Source organism: Lipophrys pholis, assembly GCF_963383615.2.
Source record: "Lipophrys pholis genome assembly, chromosome: 9".
Taxonomy (NCBI): Eukaryota; Metazoa; Chordata; class Actinopteri; order Blenniiformes; family Blenniidae; genus Lipophrys; species Lipophrys pholis.
In genome coordinates, this window is record NC_137639.1 from 31,012,696 (window position 1) to 31,027,142 (window position 14,447).

The following is a 14,447-nucleotide window of genomic DNA, read 5'->3' on the forward strand; positions in this document are numbered from 1 at the left end:
TAAACCTGAAGCTACAACTAAAACTAAAGCTGAAACTAAAGATGAAGCTAAAGATAAAGCTCCAACTAAACCTGAAGCTAAAGCTAAAACTACAACTAAACCTGAAGCTAAAGCTAGTTCTGTTTTTAGGACTAGGAGCAGAACTAGCGTTAGCTACTAAATCTGAAGCTAAAGCTATAACTAAACCTAAAAGCTACAACTAAACCTGAAGCTACAACAAAAGATAAAACTACAGCTAAAACTAAAGCTGAAACTAAAGATGAAGCTAAAGATAAAGCTCCAACTAAAGCTGAAGCTAAAACTACAACTAAACCTGACGCTAAAGCTAAAGCTACAACTAAACCTGAAGCTAAAGCGAAAGCTACAACTAAACCTGAAGCTAACGCTAGTTCTGTTTTTAGGACTAGGAGCAGAACTAGCTTTAGCTACTAAATCTGAAGCTAAAGCTATACCTAAACCTAAAAGCTACAACTGAACCTGAAGCTAAAGCTGAAGCTAAAACTGAAGTTAAAGCTAGCAGTGGTCTCACCTCAGACTTCAGTAAACTAATTGAAGTAAAAAGCAACAAACAAGTTACTGCTAAAACATGGAAAGTTTCATGTATCTTCATGTTGTTAATGAGACCTGTGGTTCGTTAACAGTGTTGATGTGCAAACAGGAAATCTCCACTTCGGGACGTCAGCCATTTTGTTACTAACCCGCGAAGCGTCCCTGAACACCGCCCAGATGTCGGAGACGAAGTCAACCGTGGTTTTATAGGGAGGCTCCAGACAGAGCCTCAGACGCTCTGCTATTGGCTCCAGGAGAACCCAGTTGGCAAACTGAGGACAGGAAGTGACAGATCAGAGGAGCGCCACCTGCTGGAGGAGCAACAGGAGCTCGACCACAAGTGGCCAGTTGGCGGAGGAGCAGGCGGACTGACCTCGGTGAGGCGACTGCAGCCCTCCACCTTCAGGAACAGCAGCAGACTCTCACAACTCTGAAACACACAAAACACACAATGCATGTAACACACCTCCAACGGTGTGTTCCAGTGGTCCTTGGAACTCGGAATTACAACTTCTAAAAGAAATCCACATCAGGTGGGAATTCCCACTTTAAACATTTACGGTGTTCCAGGTCAGGATTACTTCCTCTCTGGGATAAAAACTGTGGAGAGAAAAGACTTTCTAGTGGACTGATGAGGAATCAGATGCTATCAGGGGAGATTCTCAACTATTAAACCACTGATGTGGACGATAAAACTAGAAAAAGGACCGAGAGTCAAACCACTACCAGATCGGCCATGTTTGTTTACTGGAGCATGAGCAGAAGGAACTATTTACAACAGGAAGGGAAGGGAGGAGAAAGGTGCATGTGCAGTAACAGGGTCCATCGCATCCGTCAGTCTCCGCAGGAATCACGACCGTAAAAGAATCTTCCCACCTTGGGAGCCAGGATAAAAACTTCACGGATGCAGTGGATCAGAACACCGGTGTTGTGTAAACGGACCCCCTAAAAGTGAAGAATGTTTTGTGGATACACTTGTTTTTGTGTAAGGCCTAAATCGTACTCTCTGTGGTGGAACCGCACAACAGATTTGGGTCTGGGCATGTTTTGCTGTACTGTACTGTACCAACCGTACCACGCAGTGGAAATGAGGCTTTTAATGACGCTGACCAGTCTTGTGTTTGATGACATGAAACAATACGAACGCCACACGGGTGGCAGTGCTGAGCCGCTCGTACCCTCTGATCCTGCGGGTTGAGGCCTCGTCCCAGAGGATCCGGGAGCCTCACGGAGCTGTAGGGGTCCGACGGGTCCGACAGGTCCTGGCACAAAGAACAAATCCATCCAGGCCTGCAAGACAAAGACGAGGGAGAGACAGACACAACGTAGTTGAAACAGAGCAGCGATCTTATGTTATGTGATTTCACGTGAAACTGCAAAACTAGCATTTTGAGGCTCTGTTTGCACGACAACGGTTCTCTTCATGTTAAAGGTAACAGCGTGGACCAAAGAGAGACTGCAGCTCTGCACAAGAAACCTTCAGGTACCTTCAAACTTCAGTGGCTGCACAAGTACTTCAAAACGTGTTATTCCCGAGACTGGCGCAGTAGAAATGGAACTCTTACGTGATGTCAGGTCCCATCGGAGGAATGTGGCACTCTCTGTGGAATCCACGAGCGCAGGCCGAGCAGATGAGTAGAGAGTCTGAAGACACGCACACCGAGCAGGACAGTATCTCCACCGAGAGGTCAGACCCTGGAGAGGACAGCGGCTCTGTGAAATCCAACTCTGAGTCGGCTTCGTTGAGCAGCTCGGTGACCTCCAACTCCGACCTGGCTTTGGTGGGCGACTCCGTTATCTCCATCAAGTAAATCTCATTCTCGACGTCGCCGTGGACCAGACGGAAGCTGGGGAGCGGGCTTTGGGGTGTGGGCGGGGCAATGGGAAGTCTGACCAGAGACAATCTGAGCTGCCGTTTGTCAGGATTGGCGCGCCGCTGTCCAATCACGGGGCTCGGTTGTTCTTCGTTGGCGTTTGGCGTTTCTGGCGTCTCTGCAAACTCGATGTCTCCTGACGTGGAGGTGATGAGCTTGGAGTCTTCTTCCACAGACGTGGTGGTTGGCAGTTCGTCCGGTGGAAGGTCGGGCTGGTCTGCGGTGGTGCTCGTTGGCTCGTTCTCCGCAGAGTCAGTTTTGTCGGGTAAGGTGCTCGTTGGTTCATCCTCTGCAGGTTCAGTTCGTTCCAACACAGTGGTTCTGCTTGGTTTGTCCTCTGCAGGTTTTGAAAGCCGATGGGAAACCTGCTTCCTGAGGAGACCAGCTCTGCTTTTGGAAACGTGCTTCTGATAGGAAGACGGTCCACTGCCGAGTACAACAGAGTCTTGGTTTATAGGACTTTGTTGCAGAAAGGTGGAGCCACTCAGAGGCACCAAATTACAAGTAACAGGAAGAGTCTGATGAGTGGGCGGTACTGGACCCAATGAGCCGAGGAAGGCTCCTTCCATTGGGTTAAACTGTTGCCCCATCGAGAAGGCAACAATGGGGTTCTGACTTGCATAGCAGGGAGGTGGCTTGGTTGGAAGCGGAGACTGGTGGATGGGAAACCAGGCAGACTGCGTGTGGGTCGGAATCAGCACTGTGGGCGGCGTATAGACGTTTGTCAAGCAGAAGACGGGAGCACCGGCACCAGGTAAATCGGTCTGTTGGGGCAGAGGTAAAGGTGGTACCGTTGGTAGAGGCTGAGGTAGAACCATGGGCTGCTGGTTCCGACTGGGAGCGGCCTGTTCGGGCGGAGGTACGGGTGGTACCGTTGGTAGAGGTTGAGGTGGAACCATGAGCTGCTGGTTCTGACTGGGAGCGGCCTGTTGGAGCGGGGATACAGGTGGTAGAGTTGGTTGAGATAGAGGCGTCTGGTGCTTTCTGAGGAGATCTGAACGTGGTACCACATTGAAGGTAAAGTGGGAAGGCTGCGCAGTCCTTGAGGTGGACCTCAGCTGTTCTGCCGACGACCTCACCTGGGGGACGGGGGCGGCGGTGGCTGAAGTAGAGCTAACCGGAGAACAGGTAAAGGGGTGAAAGGAGGAGGCTGAAGAAGAGGAGGAGTGCATGTCACCCGTTTGCATAGGATGCCTCAAAATGTTCATGAGAGGAGAGGACTTGAATGTGGGAATGAAGAAGGAGCTAGCATGAGGGAGCGATAAGGGAGCCTTGGAGGTGGAGGTGCTTTGGGGGGGGTTCTTACAGGGGGGAACAGGATTGGTGGATGAGGAGGTTTGAGTAGAAGCGAAGAAGGAGGAGGAGGAAGGATTGGAGGATGAGCTGTGAGGAGTGTAATCTCTGGGTGTCAGGTTGTGGAGGGAGGGGTAGTTGGGAGTGGTGGAGGGGAGAAGGTTCACGTCAGGACAGGCAGGAGGAGGAGGGTTGGTTCTCTGACCGGAGCTCTGTGACACAGAGAACGGAATCCAGGACAATTTGACCTGAACTGGAACCAAAACAACAATCAGTCACAATCTGGAATCAGCACTGATCCTTCAGCTCCAAATTAAACAAGTCTGCAGGGCTGGACCAGGACCAGGACCAGGACCGTTTCTTTCACCTGGAATGTCTCTTAAATCAGGACCATGTTGACTCAGAGTGAAGCTGAAAAAGTAATTCATCATTTGTCCGTTTCCAAGAGGATTATTGTAACTCCTTATTATCAGGGTGAATAACTGCTTCAGAAGTCTTCTACTGATTATTATTATTGAAGTTAGGAAGTTCTGACAAGAAGTTAGTAAGTTCTGACAGGAAGTAGTGGCAGGAAGTCCTGGCAGGAAGTTCTGAGAAGAAGTCCTGACAGGACGTTAGTAAGTTCTGACAGGAAGTTAGTAAGTTCTGACAGGAAGTTAGTAAGTTCTGACAGGAAGTTCTGACAAGAAGACCTGACAGGAAGTTAGTAAGTTCTGACAGGAAGTTAGTAAGTTCTGACAGGAAGTAGTGGCAGGAAGTCCTGGCAGGAAGTTCTGAGAAGAAGTCCTGACAGGACATTAGTAAATTCTGAGAGGAAGTTCTGGCAGGAAGCAGCAGAGATCACGTCACTCACATCCTGGACCATTTTCTAGTGAAGCTGCCGGAGGTTTACATTGCTGGAGGAGCAACACCGACCTTCTTTACTTTCTCACTTTCCATGTGTCACTATTACAAGTTACCAACATTCGACTCTCAAAAGGATTTGTAAAGACGCTACAAACAAAAAGCTACATTTCTTCAACTGTTTTTTTTTACAAATGATTTTTTTCCTGTCTGATGAGTCGATCTGTTGATCAGGGCAGTTTCTCATTCTGCAGGCAACGGAAATGTTAGGATGAAATTTGAGAGTGGCTGCAGAATATAAAAGATCCCCCCCAAAAAATCCCACAAAAGTATCGGTCATGTGATGGAAGAAAATGTGAATATCTGAGTCAGTTTTGAAAAGTTATTAGTTTTCAACTCACAAGAGTTATGGATGACTTCCATCATATTCACGGAGGACGTGACTGTCACGCGAGACATGTTGGATGGTGGACTCAGGTCCTGATCCAGGAAGTCCTTCATATGAGACTCAATCTGAGAAAAAAGGAGGGACAAAACCAATCCAGCAACATTTGATCAATTCAGTAAGTTCAACATGAATCCAGGTAGGACATGCAAACTCTGGTGTAGTGAGGGGAGCAGCAGGTGTAGTGAGGTGAGCAGCAGTTGTAGTGAGGGGAGCAGCAGGTGTAGTGAGGGGAGCAGCAGGTGTAGTGAGGGGAGCAGCAGGTGTAGTGAAGGGAGCAGCAGGTGTAGTGAAGGGAGCAGCAGGTGTGTAGTGAGGGGAGCAGCAGGTGTAGTGAAGGGAGCAGCAGGTGTAGTGAGGTGAGCAGCAGGTGTAGTGAGGTGAGCAGCAGGTGTAGTGAGGTGAGCAGCAGGTGTAGTGAAGGGAGCAGCAGGTGTAGTGAGGGGAGCAGCAGGTGTAGTGAAGGGAGCAGCAGGTGTAGTGAGGGGAGCAGCAGGTGTAGTGAGGTGAGCAGCAGGTGTAGTGAAGGGAGCAGCAGGTGTAGTGAGGGGAGCAGCAGGTGTAGTGAGGGGAGCAGCAGGTGCAGTGAGGGGAGCAGCAGGTGTAGTGAAGGGAGCAGCAGGTGCAGTGAGGGGAGCAGCAGGTGTAGTGAGGTGAGCAGCAGGTGTAGTGAGGGGAGCAGCAGGTGTAGTGAGGTGAGCAGCAGGTGGGGTCGTACCTGTTTCTTCATGTTCAGCAGGGTTTGCAGGTCGGAGACGTTTTTGCACTGTTCTGAGGTTTCAGTCATCGCCACATGTTTCTGCTGCAGCAGCTTCAGTTGTTTCAGCCGGCTGTCGAGTTGCTCAGTCTCTGACCGGTACACCTCCTACACACACACACACACACACACACACACACACACACACACACACACACACACACACACACACACACACACACACACACACACACACACACACACACACACACACACACACACACACACACACACACACACACACACACACACAGAATAGAAACGTGTGACGGATATAATCATAGAATAAAAAAATGCATTGTGATACAAACAGCAGAGGGCGCAATCCAGTTTTGCCCACTGTGTTTGAGCATGGATGTCACTACGGTTCGCCAGACGCCAAAGTCAGAAGCTGTCCAAACAAGTGCCGGAGGGAAAATACGAACTGCTGCTGCCTTCCTCTCCCAACCATTTAAATTCAATTAAAGGAGTCCTCAGCTGGTTCTCATGTATCTGGTCTCCCTTAAATTGTCTTTAAATCAATTCTTAAAACTTAAAAGGGGAAGAACAAAACAAATAAAAAAATCAAACATGGAGTTCGTTCTGACCCTTTTTCATACCACAACTTCCTCTGGTAAAGAGCACATGAGAGATTCTGACTGGTGATGCTGTTAGGCATGTTGATTGGCCACAGGAACTGTCAATCATAGTGATAGCATAGCGATAGCATCGCAGTCCTAAAAATGGACAAATGTAAATAAAAAGGATGACTTCTAATTTCCCCCGATCCGCTCTGCTTATGGCATGCAGAACTTACAACACATAGAGAAAGAGAGAGCGAGAGAAAGTGAGAGAGCGAGAGAGCAAGAGAGAGAGCAAGAGAGTGAGAGCAAGAGTGAGAGCGAGAGAGTGAGAGAGAAAGAGAGCGAGAGAGCAAGAGAGCGAGCAAGAGCGAGAGAGCAAGAGAGCGAGCAAGAGAGCGAGAGAGAGCAAGAGAGCGAGAGAGCAATAGAGCGAGAGAGCAAGAGAGCGAGCAAGAGCGAGAGAGCAAGAGAGCGAGCAAGAGAGCGAGAGAGAGCAAGAGAGCGAGAGAGCAATAGAGCGAGAGAGCAAGAGAGCGAGCAAGAGCGAGAGAGCAAGAGAGCGAGCAAGAGAGCGCGAGAGAGCAAGAGAACGAGAGAGAGCAAGAGAACGAGAGAGCAAGAGAGAGAGAGAGAAAGAGAGCAAGAGAGCGAGAGAGAGCAAGAGAACGAGAGAGCAAGAGAGAGAGAGAGCGAGAAATGAGTGTGAGGCCTCACCAATAGGTCCTGGAAGGTTTTAGCGACTTTGTCCTTGAGACCGTGAACCATGCCGTAGAAATAATTGAGCAGGTTGCTCTTCAGATGAGCTCTATTCACCTGGATGTCCTCCAACCTGAAACATAGCACAGGTCAGGACGGGGGTCCGAGCCGGTCCAGGTTCTGCAGCAGAACCAGAACCAGCATTAAACTCAATGTCTGAGGTTCCAGGTACTGAAGACAAGCTACAGACTGGTTCTGTCTGTACTTGAGACAAACCTGGACCATTTTCTGGATCTGGAGGATCGTGTTGAACTCGATGAGTTGTTGCTATATTTGACACCTTTACGGATATTAAGTAAACTCGTCTGAGCCCATTAAAGACTTTTTTAGACTTTTCATCGTTTCCTAAGATCAAATCGTCATGGATTTCTGACCATTTGTTGACAAACCTTAGACTAGTTTTTAGACCAGTTAGGTGATGGTACTTGCTACTTATGCACCAATACCATTTTGTTCAAGGTACTAGTACTAACCTTTAGCTACTGGCCGATACAAGTACTTATCAAAAACTATAAAGCCAAAATTATACTGCATACGACAAGGACGTGCAAAGGTTGACAATGCCGTAAACCTTCTCCACCTCCTGTGTCGACGCTACGTCATCTCCATCTCCTCTGTGTCGACGCTACGTCACCTCCACCTCCTGTGTCAACGCTACATCACCTCCATCTCGACGCTACGTCACCTCCACCTCCTGTGTCAACGCTACATCACCTCCATCTCGACACTACGTCACCTCCATCTCCTCTGTTGACGCTATGTCACCTCCACCTCCTCTGTTGACGCTATGTCACCTCCACCTCCTCTGTGTCGATGCTACGTCACCTCCATCTCCTCTGTGTCGACGCTATGTCACCTCCACCTCCTCTGTCGATGGTACGTCACCTCCATCTCGACACTACGTCACCTCCATCTCCTCTGTTGACGCTATGTCACCTCCACCGTGTCGATGCTACGTCACCTCCATCTCCTCTGTGTCGACTCTACGTCACCTCCACCTCCTGTGTCAACGCTACATCACCTCCATCTCGACACTACGTCACCTCCATCTCCTCTGTGTCGATGTTATGTCACCTCCACCTCCTCTGTGTCGATGGTACTTCACCTCCACCTCCTCTGTTGACGCTATGTCACCTCCACCTCCTCTGTGTCGATGCTACGTCACCTCCATCTCATCTGTTGACGCTATGTCACCTCCACCTCCTCTGTGTCGATGCTACGTCACCTCCATCTCCTCTGTGTCGATGCTACGTCACCTCCATCTCCTCTGTTGACGCTACGTCACCTCCACCTCCTCTGTTGACGCTATGTCATCTCCACCTCCTCTGTGTTGATGGTACTTCACCTCCATCTCCTCTGTTGACGCGATGTCACCTCCACCTCCTCTGTGTTGATGTTATGTCACCTCCACCTCCTCTGTGTCGATGGTACTTCACCTCCATCTCCTCTGTTGACGCTATGTCACCTCCACCTCCTCTGTGTCGATGGTACTTCACCTCCACCTCCTCTGTGTCGATGCTATGTCACCTATGACACTTTGTCAGTAGCACAGCGGAGCGCTATGCTACTGTAGACCGAGGGACTGAGCTGCTGGTGACGAGAGGATCAGTCACTTTGATCATGATTAGCATGTAGCATCGCTGGTGTGTGAGCCTGAAACCCTTTAGCACGGTTCAGAGTTACAGGCTGAGCAATTAAACTACCGAGTACATCGGGCTAACTGCTGGTGATTGAGTTGCTGGTGATGAAGTTGCTGGTGTTGTACCAACTATCTTCCTCCTCCTCTTGATATTTTGTCAGAACATAATTTACAGTCGCTCGTCCTACCTCATCTTCCTGCTGCAGACGTCGCTGACTGATGACGTCACGTAATACTTGCTGGGTTGTATCGGCAAGCTTTTCATATGCACGAGTACTCTGTACAGTATCAGACCCAATACTGGTATCGGTGCATCCTTGGTGTTTTCCATACTTTAAAAATTGTCACAATATATTCAAAACTAGTGTCTGAGTGTTTTTGATGCCACACATGCCGACTTGTCCTCAAACTGTCCACAGGTTGTCTTTTCCTCTTTCCCCTTTTCGTGTCAGAGGTCGGAGGATCCTGGTGTGTGAGGACGAGTGGAAGGAGATTCCTCCGTCTCTACCTGCACTCCATGTCCTGCACGGTCTTCGTCAGCGTGTCTTTCTTAGCGCTGGCCGGCTGGACGCAGGCCTGCAGCTGTCTCCTCACCGCCACCATGGCCATGGACACAAACTCAAAGCTGCCAGGAGAAGAAGAGAGAACAGACTGATTCATTTCTCCGTGACGGGAGAGGTCAGGGTTCAAGGTGGAAGTAATGACCTCTGGCCTGTATGACGACTCAGGATAAACAAATCCAGGATATCGCTGTTTCCTGGTTAACTCACCCAGACGTGCAATACTGATAAGCACTAACAAGAAGCAGGTTAAAAACTTAATTCAACCGAGTGGGTTTCCCTTCACGATCGGTGCTCATTCATATGAAAGGGGCGGAGCTTGCAGCATATGACCAATCACGCGGGGAGAAATCGATTTTACCGTAGAGGAGCAGTTAATCTCTGAGATTGTGAAGAATTTCAACACATCCAGCAGCTCAAAGCAACACTGCTGCTGCAGCCAAAGCCAGAACCTTCCTGACTTGTTAATGCTGACTTGGTGAGATTATAACACATTAATTCATGGGACAATAGAAACGGACTCACTTTCACTTCAATCCAGCAGAAAGGTTTCAGGCAGAGCTTCCTCACTGCTCTTCTTTTAGTTTAGTTTCCTCCGTGTGAGTGTGTTTCGTGTTGGAATATTAATTCATCACCGTGACGACAGGAGTAGATGGGCATTCCATAAATTCTTGTTTCTGCAGTTCTGTCAGGCGTGACCATTGTTTATTTTATGAAAAGATGAAAACACTTTCTCCGCTCTGCTCCGCTCTAAAACTGTTGTATTTGCTGCTACATGAATAAAGTTGAATTGAATTGACGCAGTGCACCAATCAGGATCATCCAAGAATGGACAGGTAATTTTCCTGGAGATCTGATTGGTCAGGAGGAGGAGCTCTGAGCGCTGATTGATATCACACATGGTACGGAGCAGGTTAGGCATTCAGAGCCAGTTACCACAGTGATTTATCCCGGTAAGAAGTGAACCAGCGGAAAACCAGAGTTAATCCTGAAGTTACCTCGATAAGATAAAATCCAGAGTCGTCGTATCGTCGTTCAGCTGAGAACCACTGCAGCGCTCTAACATTCACTCAGACACCAGGCGGAAGGTTCACCATCACGCTGACCTCCTGACCCGCTGGCCATGTCCAAACCAAACTACCGAGCCCCACACTGCCCCCTGCGTGTCGGCTTCTGTACTGCAACTGTGGAGGTGGGAGGATGGGCGGACGTACCTGTGGCTCCTGTGTGTGGTCAGCTGGCAGTCTTTACAGGTGAACTGGTCACAGGTGAAGCAGTAGAGCTCCAGAGGCTCTGACATGTGCAGCCTGCAGTATTTCACCGGAGCCACGAGGATCCGAGCCACTGGAGAGTCGAACCAGCAACACCAAGACAGAGGAGGGGATGAGATCTGGGTTGGAACCATTTTTTAAAGACAACATGTCACTGGAAACACTGTATTATAGTACTTATGTATGTTCTGTGTTTGGTGGGATGTTGTTACCCCACGGGACTTCAGATGGTAGATGAAAGCTGGTATATTTATAACGCTGGACGTCTGTTCATTAATATTCACTGTCTCATTTAAATTAATCAATAAATGAAATTGATTAAAATTAAACTAAACATACTTTAATAATCCCGAAGAGGAAATCTCTTTTTTGCCATATATTGACCAATCAAGCGACTACATTTAGCAGGAACGAGCTAGTAACTCGTTAGCGGGGTTTGTGAGTGAAGTGCTGTAACTCGGGACGGGTACCGAATTCAGTACTTTGATAGGTACCGACCAAATTCGCTAAGTACTACCGAGTACCGATTCACGAAAGAAATAAGAAATAAACACTGCGTAAATGTAGTTATGGATTTTTGTTTTGAAGAAATGCCATACAAACAGTTGGAAGTTGTTTGCATACATTTGTTAAAGTTTACATATTGAGAAATAAGTATGCTACATTATAAAAGTTTGCCGCACGGCTCTGTGTTAGGTCACTTTCCATTCATTATTCATATCAGTAATTTGGAGAAAAAAAATGTCCAACATGTAAAGGTGAATTTTTATGTAGATGATACTGTCAGCCATTGTTTTGGTGGCTGATGAGCATTGAGCGGCTTTCTAGTCAGCATGTTGGTAGTTTAGCAGCTCAGACTTATTTTGGTCAACTTCCAAGACATTTTAATCTGATTTGGAGCCATTTTAAAAGGGATTCACACCGATTCTGCAGTAACAGCTTTGTGGAGGTTTTTAGGCATTTCAGCCTGGATTTGAAAACCTGGATCAATCCGAGCAGCGACCGTGTATATTTGTGGCAGATTCAGTCCTCAGACTTATTTCAGAGGAGCGATTCGCTGGTGAAAGACTCCAGAAAGCAGTTTTTAGACAAACCAATGAAGTGTGTTGCTCAATGGGAAGGCAGCTGGGATCAGACCTGACTGCGGCTGGTTGCGGAGGCGATGAGATCTGGTCAGCGAGACTCTCCGATGAGCCAATTCACAGTCGCCACACAGGGACCCGTTACAGTCCAGACACCAGAACTTGGACTGGGAGGTGTCACAGTTGCTGCACAGCTGAGGAGACAAACACGACCATCAGGCTGCGTTCACTCATTCAAAACGCCACAATCTCATGCTTAATAATGATAATAATAATACATCAAACTTTTTTGAGAAGTCAAAGTCGCTTCACATAAAGAAAAATAAATGGGGGGCAGCGGCGAAGGCTCGGTCCCCAAAAGTCGAGTGCTTAGTGCGGGTGGTGGGTGTGAGGAGGTTTGTGTCGGCAGAGTGGAGACGGCAGTGGGATGGTGCAGTTGCAGGAGGTCAGTGAAGTAGGGAGGGGCAAGGTTATGTAGGGACTTGTAGGTGAGGAGGAGGAGCTTGTATTGGATGACATATTGCACAGGGAGTCAGTGGAGGTGTTGGAGGAGGGGGGTGATGTGCTCTCTGGACTGGGGGTGAGTGAGGAGGCGGCAGCAGAGTTCTGGACGTATTGTAGTTTTTGTGAAGTGGTGGGGAGTCCATAAAGATGGCGATTGCAATAATGGAGTCTGGAGGTGATGAAGGCGAAGTCAGGAAGGGTTGAATCGTCAGCCCATGACTCGGCAAAATCTGAATTATGGGGATCGACAGGGGATGGGGCATAGACCAGGGAGAGGGGCCAGGGGTCAGGAGAGGCCAGGGTACAGAAAAGGTCAGAGGACGAGACCAGTGTACTGGACAGATGTACGCGGTACACGGGTGGATCGTAGGGGCAGGGCGAGAACAGTGGGGGGAAGAGGGAAGTTTAACCAGGAAGAAAGGAGTTTAAGAGTTTTTACAAGCTAAAGTGAAGCATTATTAGATTAGAAGGTTTGAATGTGTAATGTTGTGCAATATGATGTTTTACTGGCTCAATTTGTGATTTTGTCTTGCTGTGGAATAAAGATCATCATCTCACACACACACGCACACAGTTGACAGTTGCACCATTGCCATTCTGAACACAGCACACGAACAATCACGAGCACGAGTGTGCACACCCAATACACACAAACAGGAGTGGCAATTTACAGAAAAAGATGTCGGTTGTATGTTATGCCAGACCAGGACGGGGAGCCAGAAAGGGGAATCATGCAACGGCCGGAGAGTACCCAGATGGCCTCGGATGACTTCAAGATGGCGAACACAGAGGAGCTTCTGAGGTGTACTGCAGCAAAAGTAAACAGATAATGTACTTTACTCTCGAGACGGAGAGCCGGAGACATGGTGCAAGTCAGGTCAATTTGCAGGTCGACAGCGAGGATGAGTATTTCAGCTGTGGTTTGGGAGAGGTAGGGACCGAGGAGCACGATATTCCGAAGGTGGAAGAAGGATGTTTTAGTAATATGGTTGATGTGAGACTGAAATGAGAGGGAGGGGTCCATTATGATGCCAGGGTTGCGTACGGCGGGGGAGGGGGAGGGGGAGGGGGAGGGGGAGAGGTGTCTTTGTGGGCGTCGATGAGGAGGCAGATGATCTGAACAGAGGAAAGGAGAGATTTAGGTCCGGTGATGAGGAGTTCTGTTTTATCGCTGTCGAGTTTGAGGAAGTTCTTGTCCATCCAGGTTTTGTTGTCCGTGACACAGTTATTAATGGTGGAGATGTAAAGTTGGGTATCGTCAGCCTAGCAGTGGAAATTAGGTCCGTGTTGGCGAATGATTTATCCGTGGGGAAACATGTAGATTGTGAAGAGGAGGGGGCTGAAGGAATGGCAAGTCATATGCTTCACTCAGCTACAACGCTACTCTAAGTTTGAACAACAGAAAATGCCTGAAGCCGGGAGTCATGGAGACGCCCGTACCAGTTACATGAAACACCTGTGGGAGTCTCTTGCTAGGGAGTCACTGTGTCCTTGAGATAAGAACAGTTGAAGAATCCCAGACTCGTTAGTTTGGCTCGTTCTTCTCCAGAAGAAACAACACACACAGTTTCATCAAATACAGGACGTCTGATTTCACTTGGTAACAGACGTCAATACCAAATTGACCAATTGTGAAAAGACCAGCCCAATGTTGGGGTAGGGCTGCTCAATTAATCCAAATACAATCGCAATTATGGCTCCAGACGATTCATATAATGGAGGAAAAATGATGATGTTGTGGAGCCGATCAACGGGAGTCGGAGGCGGCGTGTTCAGCAAGGAACTCCAAACTTTATTGTCCACTGAGGCACACGTCTAGTAACACTTTCTCTTTCTCTTCAACATGAGAGCGCATACCCTGTGTAACACCAAAATACTTCAGACCAGAAACCCCGCCTCTACAAAATAAAGTTCTAATGGGTGAACTATGAACTTAACTGATCACAATGTGGTGTTTTCCTTCTGAGCATGCCCTGTTGCCAACTTGGCGACTTTCTGGCTAAATCTGTCGACTCTTCCGGTCCTGTTGGCCACTTTCTTTTTTTTGTGAAAAGCGACTAGCGCCAAATCTAGCGACTTCTTCTGGTGTTATTGGCGACTCTCTAGTGTGTTTGGCGACTCTGACGTGAAAGCAGGTATGGGCCTGCAGTCACTGTGGTAAACGAGCAGCGGGTCTTGCTGTGAGCCCCTCCCCCGTCCTGAAGCATTGACAGACCTGTCTGACAGGCTGGGTTCCAACAGGGCTGAGCACAGAACCTTGGGCAACACCGTGGAGGAGGAGGAGGAGGAGGGAAATGGAACCAGTGTCCAC

The 14,447-nt window shown here is 48.5% G+C and overlaps 1 protein-coding gene across 2 annotated transcripts in view; it reads right to left on the reverse strand.

The window, feature by feature from the left end:
* trim33l (tripartite motif containing 33, like) overlaps positions 1–14,447 on the reverse strand; it is a 29,935-nt gene that overhangs the window by 1,006 nt on the left and 14,482 nt on the right. The window contains exons 3-12 of one of the 2 annotated variants that reach the window (XM_080472008.1): positions 11,688–11,826; positions 10,494–10,623; positions 9,228–9,344; positions 7,039–7,153; positions 5,723–5,869; positions 4,961–5,072; positions 2,115–3,969; positions 1,728–1,839; positions 923–979; positions 699–821 (exon numbers count right to left, since the gene is read on the reverse strand). In XM_080472008.1, the coding sequence (XP_080328134.1) occupies positions 699–821; positions 923–979; positions 1,728–1,839; positions 2,115–3,969; positions 4,961–5,072; positions 5,723–5,869; positions 7,039–7,153; positions 9,228–9,344; positions 10,494–10,623; positions 11,688–11,826 (2,907 nt within the window). Of the gene's footprint in view, positions 1–698; positions 822–922; positions 980–1,727; positions 1,840–2,114; positions 3,970–4,960; positions 5,073–5,722; positions 5,870–7,038; positions 7,154–9,227; positions 9,345–10,493; positions 10,670–11,687; positions 11,827–14,447 lie in introns of both variants that reach the window. The other variant, XM_080472009.1, reaches the window with a different exon arrangement.